The sequence below is a fragment of the Ambystoma mexicanum genome, chromosome 2q (assembly GCF_040938575.1).
Source record: "Ambystoma mexicanum isolate Mex_15411 chromosome 2q, UKY_AmexF1_1, whole genome shotgun sequence".
Classification (NCBI taxonomy): Eukaryota; Metazoa; Chordata; class Amphibia; order Caudata; family Ambystomatidae; genus Ambystoma; species Ambystoma mexicanum.
This window is the reverse complement of record NC_090924.1, coordinates 108,339,851-108,355,505: the sequence shown is the minus strand read 5'-3', so window position 1 is coordinate 108,355,505 and position 15,655 is coordinate 108,339,851. Positions and strand designations below refer to the sequence as shown.

General features: G+C 48.0%; 1 protein-coding gene across 3 annotated transcripts in view; it reads right to left on the bottom strand.

The window, feature by feature from the left end:
- Positions 1-15,655, bottom strand: part of RNPS1 (RNA binding protein with serine rich domain 1) — a 337,071-nt gene that overhangs the window by 149,580 nt on the left and 171,836 nt on the right. For 2 of the 3 annotated variants that reach the window (XM_069646964.1, XM_069646963.1), the window contains exons 2-4: positions 4,278-4,433; positions 3,735-3,923; positions 3,089-3,133 (exon numbers count right to left, since the gene is read on the bottom strand). In XM_069646964.1, coding sequence (XP_069503065.1) covers positions 3,089-3,133; positions 3,735-3,923; positions 4,278-4,433 — 390 coding nt within the window. The remainder of the gene's footprint in view (positions 1-3,088; positions 3,134-3,734; positions 3,924-4,277; positions 4,434-15,655) is intronic. The other variant, XM_069646965.1, reaches the window with a different exon arrangement.

Sequence of the window (15,655 nt, the reverse complement as noted above, 5' to 3'; positions counted from 1 at the left end):
AAGTTGGCATGTCCACTCCTAGACGGAATTGCGAAAGTTAGCATGTCCACTCTTAGATGGAATTGTGAAAGTTAGCATGCGAAAGTTGCATTTAGAAAGTGTGCCCTACAGCCTCTCCGTCAAGCTTAGAAATGTGCCCAATAGCCTCTCTGGTAAATTGAATTTAGATGTGTGCCCAAGATCCTCTGTGAAAGATGCATTTAGAAGCGAGCCCAATAGCCACTCTGTGAAAATTGCATTCAGTAGTGTGCCCAATAGGCACTCTTGAAAGCTGCATTTAGAAATATACCCAATAGACACTCTGGAAAGTTCCATTAGAAGTGTGCCCAATAACCTCGCTGTGAATTTAGTAGTGTTCCCAATAACCACTCTGTGAAATTTAGCGGCGTACCCATTAGCCGCAATGAGCGTTACATTTAGAGGTGTGCCAAATAGCCTCTCTGGTAAATTGAATTTAGAAATGTTCCTAATAGCCTCGCTGGAAAACTGAATTTGGAAGTATCCCCAATAGCCTCGCTGGAAAATGAAGTTAATAGTGCGCCCAATAGCCTCTCTGTGGAAAATTGAATTTAGATATGGGCCCAATATCCTCTGTGAAAGCTGCATTTAGAAGTGTGCCCATTAGCCACGCTGTGAAAGCTGCATTTAGAAGTGCTACCAATAGCATCTGTGAAAGTTGATTATAGAAGTGTATCCAATAGACACCCTGGAAAGTCTCAAGTAGAAGTTTGCCCAATAGCCTCTCTGGAAAATTGAACTTAGAAATGTAGCCCAGTAGACGCTCTGTGAAAATTTGCATTTAGAAGTGTACCCAATAGCCTCCGCGAGTGTTACACTTAGAAGTGTGCCTAATAGCCTCGCTGATAAACTGAATTTAGAAATGTTCCCAATAGCCTCTGTATGGAAAATTGTACTTAGAAGTTCGCCCGGTAGCCTCTCTGGGAAAGTGATTTTAGAAGTTTTCACATTGAAAGAGCATATAACCATTCTTACCACACCCCACGCTTACTCTCTCCTTTACATCACCACTCAACTAGAACACAGAGATACTAGGACACCATTCGGTATAACTGTTCCCATAAGAACATCCACCGCTTACTCCACATCATTCTATGTAAACACTACTGGTCTCACACCCCCAGCCAGGCGTTTTCCTCAGGCCTAACGCAGCCACATCCGTTCCGGATAAACCCTGCCAGAACGAACACATTCTCCTGATCTCTCAACCACCACACCTACCAATAAGAATCAGCTATTACATGTGTACCGCACGAGCTGCACACATATCCGGTGCACATACGCACCTTTTGACTCTCCCTACTCCCTCTACTGATCTGAACTTCGGTTCCCAAGGGCGTTCAACCTACCAGCGCCTTCAGACCATACCAATGGTATATAAGGCGCTATATAAGTGCAAAATAACAATAACAATAACTGCTTCTGCCATTACCTACCGTGACTCTCGCACCCTCCTTCGTAGTGCCTTGCTACAATCTTGTCACGCATCCAAGCACTGTGAGCCGTATAATTAGTTTTAGCTTTGCCCATCTGCTACCCGAAAGTCTATTTCCTGTAAATCGTTCTTGCACCGCTAACTCCTAGTCCCACGTATGCTGTGTTAACGCCTGTTGCTCATCTTCTCACACCATCAGGCACTGTGCTGGCCGCCTTAAGGTTTTACTGTAATGCACTCCCACTGGCCTGCCCCTGGCATGCTTCCCATCCACCTACAACTGCATATTTTGACGTAGCACCCCATACCATGAGGTGAGGCTTTCCAAAGTGTGTTTCAAAAAATTATGCCACTTTTACCTACCTGTAACTGCATATTTTGCTGTAGTATACCATGTGGTGAAATTCGTCTGAGCAAGTTTCATGTAACCAATGTGTGTTAGCGCTGTAAACCTTCACCTCTGCGAGCTGATCATGTTAGGACTGTTACCTGTTACCTTTGTAAGTAACCAACTTTAAGCTAAAAGCGCCAAGATGCCTCTGGGTTTTGTGCGCTATACAAATGACAAAATAAACAAAAGGAGAGGCCGGGCACACCAAAATAAATTCTAGCAGTGCACCCCCCCCCGCCTCCCCAGCTCTGCTCTTGTTGCTTAGTGAGGAGCAAAACCCCCAGCAGGCAGCCCTTTCACTGAAGAAGCTGCATGGTTAAGGGGCTGCCTACTTGGAGTCATAGAAACATGGTTCTTTATACAATTTGGTGACATGCTCCTATTCACTCGCTCCGCAGTACTTCCGGGACAACCTTGATAAACGAACACAATCAAGCAACACCTTCAAATTTAAGATTGCACAGAAACTTAAGGCAGTAATGCAGGATCAAATCCGTCAGTTTTCCTGAAAAATTGAGAAACCGTAGCCTAGGATATCTTAAGGGGTCTGCAACCTTTGCCGCTCCAGAGGTTTGCGACTACAAATCCCCATCAGCGCTAGCAAGCATATTGAGTGATCATTGGAGTTGTAGTCAAAAGCATCTGGGGAGCTGCAAGTCCCAGACCATCAGTCCTAGACAGTTGTTTAGCGAGAGCCCAATACAAAGTAGGAAAGACACTTGGAAGTATAACAGAGAGACAATCAGTTGCCATGGAGTCTCAAGCTTACATTAGACAGTAAATTGTGACACATGAATGGAGATATGCATAGAAACACCAAGCAGTGAGTTAGGAGCAGGTAAGACTTTATGTTAGTCAGAACCCAGAATTAGACTACCACAGAAATGCTTTGCACAGTAGCGCTGGGATAACCTTGATACAGAGCAAGAAAGTACAGTAGAAAGGTTGCTTGCCTTAGATTATATCAGCGCCTCACAGTCCCACTAAAGCAGGTGACGGAACCAAGTTTTTCCTCAAACGAGCAAGTTCAGCAGAAACACTCAAACATTAGCACAGGTAAAGGATAGCTGAAATATTTGAGGCTATCCAGGTGTGGATTAGGAAAGAGACAGTTTAATAGCTCATAGCGGACAACAGAATCTACCTTGAGAATGCCAGATGCCAAGCAAGCTGGCAGAAGTATACGACAAATGATTAAACTCTGCTAAATGCACAAGGGGAGTATGTGTTATTTGTATTCCTACCGCGCTCCGCTGCCATTTGCATGGTCTCCAGGCGCTCTGGTGGATCTGAAAAAGAGGGGGGTGAGTGAGATTAGTGAGGAGAATGCAAGATAGCTTTGCTGTTTGGTGCAGACCAGAAGTACCCTGAATGCATGTGGGTCAGTTTGCAAATGTTGTGTGTGGAGAGCCTGTGTCCAATGGGGAGGCTTCTGTGCCTGCAGTGCTAGGATGCATTTTTCCATTGTGTGGCATTTAATTTGGTTGTAGAGGTGTAAATGCCTGTTTGGCAGCGTCTTCAACTGAAAAGTGTATGTGGTTTAGTTGGGGCAGCAGTCAGGGACCATGATAGGCAGTCAAACCTGAAACTACATATAGAAGATCATAAAATTGCAAGGCTTGCGTAAAGACACAAGTCATCACAAAGCATTAGTCATAGAAACCCATGTAAAAGGCCTTACAACCTAGTGTTCACCCTGTGCTCCTTCCACTACCCTCTTGCAGAGGGGTCACATTTCAAAGTCTCACAGCACCCCAATAGAACAGTTTTACTGCCTGGGTGAACTTAAGCCCCAGTCTTATGGAGAAACCGTCAGGTTCAGCAAAGCAACATTCAATTGCACAACTGAGTTATTTCACTCAGAGTCAAAGAAACAGCAACAGAACTTACTTGGAGCGGGACCGCCTCCTGTTGTCATGCCTACGGCGGGATGGACTTGGGGACGCAGAAGAGCTGCTGGAGCTAGAAGAGCGCGAGGAGCTGGAGCTGCCAGAGCGGCTTGAGGCAGAGGAAGAACTTGAGCCAGAACTGGAGCCGGAGCTGGAGCCGGAGCTGGAGCTGGAAGAAGAGCTGGAGTGGCTGAAATTAAAAGAAGCAGTACACTAAGCATTCACTGCATAGAATTCAATGTTATACAAGCATTAATAATAGCAATATTGATATACCAGATTTTATGTGCAAAGCTCAAAAGTAAAAAGGATCAGATTAAAAAATTAGTTAACCTAGAGCAAAGCTGGAGTATTCATCTCAAGATTAGGCTGAGCAGAGGAGCATGGTTATCAAGGCCAAACAAAAACTGCACATACTATGATGCATCAAACTCAAAATTTGCGAGTGTCAAGTAAGAGTTCACTTTCCTGGGGTAGCTAGTGCTTGTGAATCAAGCAGTGCCTACCAAGCTCCCGTAAGGCTTCCAGGCCAATCAATGCCTACCTGGTGCTACTGCTTCCAGTGGAGGTGCTTCGGCGTTTCCGTGTTTTGTCCCGGCCACGTTCCTTGTCTCCAGTTTCCTTGATCACCGGTTTCTCCTTGGGGCGATCTTTTGACTTGTCATCAGAGCGTTCCTTGCGTTTTGTTGGCGAGGGAGCCCTGTGAGATAATACCCAAAGAGATTCATACTTCGTCTGATCAATAAGCACAGTTTTTTTTTTTTTTTTTTAAACGTTCTAATTTGCACGTCTACTTCAGAGGTGAATATCTACTATTCCAGTGTTGGGTGTAGTTCCACATGAAAGACTTATTCTGGCCCATTATCCCTCATTAAATTCCTACCAACATAGAACTGTACTAAACTCTGGGCCATTTCTGGGAAAGCACATTAAGATCCAGGAGCTGACCTAGGAATCAAAAGGATAAAAAATGTTTAAAAAAAATAAAAAAGAAGAACCCTGCCCAAGGACCATGGGGAACTGAGTACACTGGATGTATTAATTCTGGGGCACTAAAGACAACCCACACATAGGCAAACAAATACCCACAACAAAAAAAGTAGGGAGTACATTATTCGACTAAAAACAGGATACCAACAAAAAAAGAGCCTGCTGCTGCCACACATGACCCCAGGGCTATGTTCAGATAAACAGTACCAGCAGAGGAACGAGCTATAATGTTGTCACATCTGAAAAGTAAGGTAAATGCATCCTAATTTGCATGAATTACTGGTTGCAAAGAAGTATAGATAAAGAAATACCAACTAGAGTTTTAGTTAAAGTTGGGGACATCAGCTGTCAGAGGCCAAGATAGTAAATGTGACAACTGTGCTTGTAGTCTGAGTAGTTTCCAAAACATTACGGATTTTAGGACCTAGCAGCATTTACCCAGGGGCTCTTCACATGCTAGGCCAATGCTCACAAAACTGAAAACACATCTAGTGAGAGTGGCAAGCGCAATTTCAGGCCTAGAATCGGGGGGGAGATTAAGCATTTCTGTGAGGGTAGGAGGAAACGAGGGTAGAGAGTACTAAACAATATGAAAGCTTTCACAGCCCGGTGAGTGAAGTTGGAGTTGTATCCCTGTGTAACACCACAAGTAAACACAGGTTTGGCAGAACAAATCAAAGTCCACAGCGCTTGTACACTGAAGAAATTAGGGAAGCACTAAAGCTGCAGGTGGCTGAGGGGTGTGGGAGCACTGCCAGATGCCACCCACAGTTAAGAACCTAAATGAACACAGACAGTTCTGCGCTGAACAGTGCAATAGTGACAGATGTTCCAAGTAATTCAAAGAAGGAGGGATTTCTCATGAGTCCAATGAGTTTAATAACGAAGTAGCCCGACACGTGTTTCGAGTCATCAGCCTGAAGTGGGCTTACTTTCATTTCATTCAGTTCAGCAGCATTGCACAGAGTTCCGCAATTGCAAAGCAGTGAGAGTGCATCTGGCACTGGCCACGATATACTTAATTGGTTAGGCTAGCTCTTGAAACTTTCAGCCTCAGATGAAGAGTCGGTGACGACTCGAAACACGCGTCAGGCTACTTCGTTATTAAACTCATTGGACTCATGAGAAATCCCTCCTTCTTTGAATTACTTGGAACACCTGTTACTACTGCACTGTTCAGCACAGTGAGACTGAGAACTGTGTTCATTTAACTCCACAAGTAGCATCAGTGTGGTATAAATATTTGAAGATGATTTCTAAGACCCAACTGTTTTCGTTTGACTGATTTTTGCTCAAAGAACTATAGGACTGGAGTTGCGCAACTCCCACACCTTTGAGTTGGGGACTCTGCAGAACATAGTATCCGAGGAGTGGATGGTCTGCCTGAAGGTGCAGCTGTTCGAGGTTTTTATACAGAGTTTCTGATGATCCACTTAGCAGCCTCGTTAGCAGCATGTCTCCCCTCTGCTTTTAGAAGCCTTTAAGCAGAGTTATCGGGGGTGGGGGTGTGCCTGGGGAGACTACTGGGTTGCAGTGGCTGCGGGCAGTACTGTCTTTCAACAAATTATATTCTATTAAGGGGATTATAGCAAAACGGCTCACATGGCACCTCTGCAAGAACTTCAAGACCTTAATTCTAGTCTCGGTTTATGATAAATTAAAAAAGGTAAAGGAAGTAGACTACAAAGTAAAAGGAAACCTTTCCTTTACACCGAAAAGAAGGACAGATAATTGTCATTTAATCAAGTTTAAAGTTCACTTCAATTGACTAAGGAGCCAGCATTATTTTTTTTTTTTAAGTGCACAAGTGACAGTTTATTATATTGCAATACAGTACAATAACCTGCAGCGTGTGCCGGTCTAAACTAACAAGCAACAACTGCTCATGTACAGATTTTTTTTAACTTTCCCTGGGGATGCTGGGCCTCTTATAGACTATCTCATTCAGCCTTCAGTTAAGATAGTCCTGGGACGAGTGCACACTCCCACTTCACTATTTTTTATTTACAAAGTTTTAAAATACGATAAAAACACATTACTATACAAATAAGTACAACCATTTTCAACCATACCCTCCTCTCGCATTACACAATGTATCAAGGGGCTGCATCAAAATCTCTCCAAAAAATCAACAGTTCACATTTCTTTTGACTAGTAAGAATAGCCCTCTCCACAATAGAAAGCTTGCACAGGTCATCCAACCAACCATCGACCATTGGACGGATGACCGTTTACCAGTTTTGTAGTATTAGTTCAAGTCCCCTCTGAATTACCACTTTTGTGAACTAGACATGTCATCTAATAGTGTATCATGCCCATATAAATGTCTCAGTCATAATCCACCTACACTTAGAACTTTGAAGATCCTAATCAACTCCGGAGCAAGCATTAGTAAATGAGAACGTTCACCCAGTAAAAAAGGTGAAGCGCATCAGCTTATTCTGAAGAAATTACAATTTTGATCAGTGTATGATGGACACGGAGGACAATGGACTCCTGAGGGGCACTCAGGAAAATTTGGCGGAAAAGGACCAAGTCCTAACAAGAAGGGGTCCGAACCATGATACCGGTTGTAATACTGTTTTATGGCTCAAAGAAAAATCCGTAAAATATCCATTTTACAGATGCCAACCCATGAGGGCCGAAGCACCAAAGCATTGCCGTTATACGAAGACGCCCTCTATGGAGAAACGCTGGTAGTATCAGATAGCCTTTCTTCTGATTGATATGCCCTCTAGGAGATTACTGCCATGAATGAACCTGATCCACCCATTGAGATCAATATTATCCTCCACAAACCCTCCCAGTCTCACACACAAAAAAAACTAGTATGCATGCAGATATTCAAATTTTAACAGCTGTGTCAAATAAAAGCCATATGCCCATACACCATCAAATTACTGTACTAATCAAGAAACCAAAGCCACCAAATTTTGTTAATACAAACTTTAGATCAGTCAACTTTAAACCCTCAGATGCCAATAAAAGCGGTACTAAGTTACAATGTCTTTTTTGTCTTCGAAAATAGAAAAAGACTGATTTAGAAAGACCTAGCAATGCTTCATACACACTTACTACACCCTGGGGTGACTTCACTAAGTAGGACGATACTTGCATTTATATATCACTTGGCACTTGTAAATTCTGAAATCACAGAAAAGAAAGGGTAAAGGAAGGAAAACTGTTACACAGGTTCTCAGAGCATGTGAGCACTTTCAATCTTGCAACGAAGTCTAGCTAAAATTATTTCCCAGCAATATTAGTTTAAAACCAATGCATCACCTATTAGGGACAGTAAGAATCAAAGTCAAATGGAATAGAGTCTGCACAGTCTCTGTGCCATCCTTGCAGCACTTTTAAATGGTGTTCCATGTCTGCCGTGAATAGGTTCCCATGGAAAGCTATTTTGAAGACCTTGTTCCACACCTCCAGTGAGGATCTCCCTGCCATTTAATTCCAGTACTGACTGAACCCCCTCCTTTCTTTGAGGTTGTTGGTATTTATATAATGTATACAATGTTGACACCATGCCCTTGGTCAGACAAGTCTAAAGCTTTCTCGAAGGGTGTTAACGTTCTTTTGAGCTTTTGCTCCCATTTCTGGTCGCACACAATACCCTTTAGCCAGAGATATTCAAATATGGAGATCGGGGCCCAGGACCTCTACCATCATCTCATACGATAAGAATTTGCCTTCCCTAAATATTTGGCCCGCCCTTACCATGCCTTTGTCTGACCAGGCCTTTGTGTTCCTGAACCCCCCCCGCCCCTATTTCCCAACAACAAGGGGTGTTCTGGGAGTTTCTCTACTAGCGAGTCTGAACCAGAGTTTTAGCTCACCATCCTTTCACAAAAGAGACATTTCCCCATTTCCCAGCCTGAATACTGGGACCCACAGGGATGCTAATGGAGAGGGCCATGTTGTGAGGTGGTTGGTGGGCCCCCCTGCCTCCAGATAGATCAAAGTACCCCCAGGTTTGTGCGATTCATTATTCTGCTTGGGATGGTCTTTTGTGGGGCCCAGAGAAGGTCCCGCACCTTGAGAGGATGGGAGTCCATGTCCTCCAGTTAAGACCAGTACGTCCCTTTACCATCTTTCATGTATTCTAGGAGTACCCGTAGCTGCGCTGCCCAGTAGTAGAAGCAAAAGGCAGGCAAACCAAAGCCCCCTTCCTCTCTCGGGAGGGTGAGAGGCTTAGTCCTCAGGGTCTTACCCTGCCAACTGTTTGGACAGCTTTCTGGAGTTCCCTAAAGGTCTAGCCTGGGACTCTCGAGGAGAGTGCCGTAAAGCAATAGATAAATCCCAGCAGCACATTCATTTTCACTGCTGCCATGCGTCCGCACCATGACAAAAATCAGGTTGTCCCACTGCTTTATATCCGTCATAACCTCAGCCACTATTGGGTCGATACCATTTTCGAGAGGTCTCTAGTAAACTGGATGCCCAGGTAACGGATGGAGGTCTACTCACCCCTGATCCCCAGGAACTTATTTAGTGGGTCCGAGTCATGAGCAATATGGATTTTGATTTGTCGATTTTCAGCCCCGAAAATCTCCCCAAAAGTTTCTATTAAGGAGAGGAGGGGTGGGAGCGATCAGTGGGGCTGCACCAAATATCCCAGAATGTTGTCTGCAAGCAGAGCTCGAAATCCATCTCGCCCCTCTGTATACCCCTAATGCCCGGGTGTGTTCTCACGGCTATGGTGAGGGGGTTCCATTGTAAGGGCATATTAAAGGGGAAAGGGGGCATCCCTGTCTTGTACCCCTCGAGAGGTTGAACAATGCCGAAAGCTCTCGGTTTACCTGCACCTTCGCTGTAGGGGCCCTATACAGTGCCGCTATCCACTTTCTCGCATGTTCCCCAAATCCCATCTTCTAGAGGAGTAGCATCATGTATCGCCATTCAACTATCAAACGCTTTCCCTGAATCTATGGAAAGCAAGCTTGCGTCGAGATCCGACACTTGTGCATAGTGGACCAAATCTATTGCCTTCCTGATGTTACCGGAGCCCTGTAGTCCCCTTATGACCCCCACCCGATCTCCATGTACTAGTGATTGCATAATACCCTCCATCCTTTTACAGAGTACCTTCGCCAGGATCTTGACGTCCATATTTAGTAATGATATTGGCCTAGAAGAGGAACATTCGTTGGGGTCCTTACCTTCCTTGGGTATAACCACTAGAATTGCCCCAATCATTGTTTTGGGTAGAATGTTCCCCACAAGGACTGCATTGAATACCTTTGCCAGGTTGGGGGCTAGTGTGGAGCGGAACGTCTTATAAAATGTTACTGAAAACACCCCATCTTCCCCTGGGGAGGTGCCTTTCATTCCCCGGATTGCCTGAACTATCTCCTCCTCTACTATAGGAGCCTCCAAGTTCTTTGCTACCTCTCTCGCCAGCCCCGGAACTGGGATAGTCTTGAGGAAGTCCTCTACTTGGGAGTCTTCACCACCAAATTCAAACTCCTAGCTTTTTGTAGCATCTCCGAAAGGCTATTCCCATACTCGTGTTATCGTAGTTCCGTTCCCCAGTCTAGGTTTTCGTAGCTCTCATCTTGCTTTTCTGGTCCTCCCCAAACTTCCACGCCAGTATTCCATCTGCTTGGTCTCCCTTTTTATAATATTTTTGTTTGAATAGCCGAAGACTACTCAGTTTTGTTTAATAGGAGTTCCTTCAGTTGGGTCCTATATTGTTCTAGGGCTGTTACCTGGTCAGGGGCGATGAGTTATCCAGGGAGCGGCCAGGTAGTAGTTCCACTATTTTCTGTCAAAGGGTTATTTCCTGTGCTTTCCTTTCCTTTTTTTCTTGAGCTCTTGATTTAAAGAGGACTCCCTGTATCGTTGTCTTGAATGCATCCCACAGGGTGAGGGTTGACCTCCCCGTTATCATTCAGAGCAAAGTACTCCACTATGCTCCCTAGGACCATTTTTTTCCCTGTACCCTCATTTAGTAAAGCGTCATTACACTTTCACCTCCCTCTTAGTTTTCAACCCCACCCACACAATAAGTCGCACCAGGTTGTGATCGGCCCAGGGACCTGGTTCTACCATGGTTTGCTACATAGGGAAGTAGTGAGTTTTCTATCCGGATATAGTCAATCCTGGAAAAGGACCAATGTATCCTTGAATAGTAGGTGTATGGCGGGTCACCTGTGTTTGTGTTCAGAAATGTGTCTTCCAAGCCCAGCTCCTGATTAAACTTGCGGAAGCATTGCGAAGTGAGGTCATCGGGTTGCATCGGGCGTCAATCTCTTTCCATCTCTCGGGGGATCCAGGACCATATTGAAGTCTCCACCCACTATAAGTGCCTCAAGTGAGTTGGAGCTTATCCCTCACCCCCTCCCAAAATTTAGCCTGGGCTTCATTGGGCCCGTAGACAACATCCAGAGTCAATGGAGTGCCTTGGCGCGTGCCGTTTGCGAACAGGTATCGATGCTCTGGGTCCTTCCATAAGGCCTCGGTTTTGAAACCTAGGCCCCCCCCCCCGCCAGTAGGATTGCCACTCCTTCATTGGATTTGTGTGAGGCGTGCAGGACCTCCCCTATTCCTGCCCCTCTTAGGTTTGGTTCTTTCCCTCTAGCCCAGTGAGTCTCTTGAAGGATAGGTCTGATCTCACCCTTCTGAACTCCCTACTTATTAGGGATCTTTGGGGGTGGGGGAGGTTCATTCCCCTTACGTTCAGGGAGCCCATTTCCAGCACTGGTAAGTGATCAGCCAGTCTTGTGATCAGCGTTTCCGTTAATTTTTCTCAGAGCACCTCTGTCCCATCACCCCTTGCTGTCGTTCTCCCGTCACTCGAGATTCCCAAACTATTGGCTCCCCTCGCCTTCCCTCCCTCCCTCCCTCCCTCCCTCCCTCCCCCCCCCCCCCCCCCTGGGTGGAGCACGACCCCAACTACCCCCCCCCCTTCTTACCCAACAACCCATCAACTAACTCCCACTGTCCCTCCTCCCCCCGTCCCCAAGCCAAAGAGTTCAACCATTCCTGATACTTGGCCGGATCACGAACGTGCCCACCACAGCCAGACTACTACTGAATCTACCTTTCACGCCGAGCCACCCCCCTTGCCCCCACCACTCGATATTGCTGCGCCGTCACAGAAAAGTACCCTCCATACTTGCTGTTCTCTGGGAACGTTTGCCATGTCTAACATCAGTTCCCTGGACCTCTTCTCCGGCCCAGGCCATAGTTCCAGTCATCCTCCCGGGCTTCCCTGCCCTCTATCTTGTGTTGGGGCGGGCGGGGGTGGGGCGGAGGCGGTTTAAAAAGGTTCCGTTTAATTTTTCTGGATCCTGGAATCCTCCTTCCGTCTCTCGCCCTATCCATTTCACTAGCTCCTGCTGCCGCTTCCCCCTGTAGGTTGTCTCTGGGCATCCGTGGTCTCCACGTAATCTTGGATTGCTCCTTTAATGTCATGTTCCGTGACCAGGGTTGTTCTCTGGCCCATGTATTCAAAACTTCAGGGAGAACGGATAGCCCCCACCTGTAACACGCCCCCTTCCCCCCCCCCCTCGACACTGGGTCAGGGGGCGACAGTCTCCGTTTAGCCAGAGTGAATGCGGAGAGGTCCTGAAAGATTGTTATTCTTACGTGGTTGCATGCGACGTCACAGGCTTTCCTGGCCTCCTCTAGAACTTTTTTCCTTGTGTAGTAGTGGAAGCGTACCAGGATAGAGCAGGGGCCTCCCGCTCTGTCCATTGTGGGTTCCGTGGTCACTTCATGCCTGAAGAGGAGGCGGATCACTTCTCTTACCACTCAACCAATGTCCCTCTCTGTTCTCAAAGTCATCCATTTGCCGGGCCCTTTCCTAGTCTCGCTTTTCCAGAGACGCCAGTCTCATATCTGTGTTTCTAGGACAGTAGACAATGATTGATTGTCTCAAGCTGGAGAAGTCTGTCCTCTACTTTGTCCACCCTTTGGTCCATCGTCTCATTTGAGCTATACCCGATCGCATGCCTCATTTCCTGTAGCACACCGGCAAAGCCCTTTTCCATTGCTGAGGCGGTCTTCGTCATATCGTCGGGCCGATCCATTACACCTGCCCTGGCAGGGCTGTCCAGGTGCCTTTTCGCCTCTTGAAATCTGTACGCTTTAAGTGATCCCTCCAACTCGTATGGCTCCCACTTGGTGGTGGCGAGGAGGTTTTAGTCCAAGTGGTTCTGATGTGCTTGCCCTGGGCTCCGTTTTGGTTGGCTTGGAGAGCATTTGCTGCGTACTCGCGGGACGGACTGGGTGGCTCAATCAACACTGTCTCTTTTGGGTGCCGGTGGACTCGTCCTTTCCTGGTCACTCGGGGGGGCGGGCCCTCCACCCCCCCACCCCCCCGTGTTGCATGGTATCCTCCTTCATGCCCCAATGTCAGACTTTGGGGAGGGGGGGGGGGCCTCACCTGGTCTGTTGTCGAATACTGCTGTACGAGGGCCACACGCGGTCTGGAAGGTCTCAGGCAATTCTTGCACTGAGTTTGCAAGGACGTTAGAAGTGACACAATCGATGTCCTCGTGTCAGTTCTCCGGGAGCCTCGCTGTCCCTTCGGGTTGCCTCACTTTGAAGCTGGCCCAGTGTGTAACTCCATGGTGAATCGCCCCTACAACTCGTCCCTCTTCTCCAGCCAAGCCCTTCGGGCCGCCACCTACCTGCTCCGTTTAGGACAGGACCCTCCAGGTTCCAAAGGGCTTATGAGTCGTGTCGGAAGAGGCTTCCTTTTCTTCAATAGCCCCACGTGTTCCAGGCTCTGGGGTCTTTTCAAAGTTATAGACTATCTTGGGGGGGGCCCCCACTCTGGGCGAGCACACGCCCCGGAAGCGGTCCTGGGGGCCACCACCTAGGTTGGGCTACGGCTTCGGTGCCCCTGTCCCGGCTCCGTTCCACAGGCAGATTGCGTCTAGCCTCACTTCCCGGGCAGCGGAGCCCACCAATGCCCCTCAGTCCTCTCTGGTAGCCCGTGGGATTGCCCGTCACAGGGTGTGGGGCCTCTTTCCCCAGGCCTATGGTCCGATTTAGACCCTCAAGATCCTATAGTCAGATTTAGATCCCAATGCTTGGAGCGAGGGCTGCCTGCCATTTCATTTTCTGAATGGTGGGATAGTCTCTCACCCCCCCACCCCCCAGCCCCAGGGGCACTGGGCCCTCCTCCAGCCTGGGGATATCCTTTAGTGCTTGCTGGAGGGTGTTCCTGCCTCTTCCCCGGCGCCCTCCCCTTCTGCGTCTTTCACCCTACCCGAGTGCCCCGGGGGGGCGTTGGGGGGTTGAGGACCCCCCCCCCCCCCGCCCCAAGCACTCCGTTTCTCCTCACCGGAGGGAGGACCAGACATCCACCCACCTGATGCGCAGCGACCAGGTGGGTGGATGTCTGGTCCTCCCTCCGTTCGGCCTTCCGGCTGTTCATGTGAGTGTGCCCCTTCTCGTTGTTGTCCCGGGCCTCTGTACTCGTTGCATGCTCTTCCCACCTAGATCTGAAGGCACAATCTCACCTTACTTCGCCTGCGAGAAGACCTACCCCTGGTGCGGGCAGGCACTTGCCCTTCAGTGCGAGCTCCTCTTCTGCCCCTCTTGCGGCGTCTCCCGCTCCGGCCCTGCAGGTCCACCCTTTCTCTGTCCGCAACCCCCCCCTGGCCCCTGGGGGTGGGGTGTTAGTAGGGGCGCCTGATGTCAAGCGGGATGTCTAGGGGTTCTGCAGCGGTCTCAGTGTGCCGCCGACTCTCCTGCTCAGGGTCCTCTGCGCAGCACACTAGTTCCCTCTCTCCCGCCCCCAGACCAGCGAGGGCTCGTTCTCTGGTTCGCAGTGGTCTTTCAACATAGATCTCCCAGGGGTACCGTGGGTGATCTCCTTGGTCAGATCACCTGGAGGGGTGGGGTTGGTCAAGGGAGGGGGGCCTCAATTCCCTTAACGGCCCAGCCTGGCAGGAGCACGGCACTCAGGCTGCCACCACCTGTGCGCCTCCTCAACTCGCAGCTTAACATTTTCAAATATGTTTGGTTTTACTCCTAGATCCATGGGAAAATCCAAAAGGTTAAGAGTTCAAGAGAAATTCCAATTGAACTACTAGCCCCATGACCCTCTAGTCCCTGGTAGTCATGGGGCTCTTGTCCTCACCCATCAGCTGCCAGGTCCCATTAATAGAGGCTTCTGCCCTAGGTAATTTCCTCTTTCTTTTAGCTGCAGCTCCTCAGATAAGCGAAAATCAATTTTAACAAGCTTACATAGCTTAAGTATTATACTATTAGTACGATTTTGTGTTTGTATCATCTTGCTGGGATACTTAGTGCAGCGCTAGTCTGTGTAGCGAATTGTTACATTATATTTCCGAAAAACATAGGCGTTCGCACGCAAGTACTTTCACTCAAGCAAAGTCACAGTTCCCCAGGAGTCGGGCCGTAGCCAAAAGCGAACGCGCTCGCATTAGGCAGCCGGCCGGCTCCATGTGCGTGTTTATTAGCCAGAGCGTTTAACAGCGCCGGCAAACCATGAGGGCAGCAGGATCCGGGGAGCGAGAGGCGCCTAGCCTTCCCGTCATCCCCCGGGCATTTCAGACATGTTTTTTCCTCACCAAACGTTCACAGAACGCTTTGATTCATGACAGTGAGCAAAGGAATTGGAAGTAAATAATCCAATAGGGGAATATTTAATAAGGAATTGGACATTGCCCTGCTTACAGAGCCATTTTAGGCTGATAGTCCAGAAGCTGGCCTTGCCAGACACTAGAGCAACCATGGCTCACTGTGAGGAACCAAGACGTCTCCGTCAACCTCACCAGAGTGGAGTGAGGAAGAGTGGGTGGAGGAACCCACAGAAAAGGAGACAGCAATCACTCTGTTTTGAAAAAGTCCTAGCCAATGGCTAGTGCAGAGTGCAAATATGGCACCCTGGGAATTCTGGAAACAGAACACCATTCCAGATAGTTAATGTGGAGTCAGTCACATGGACAT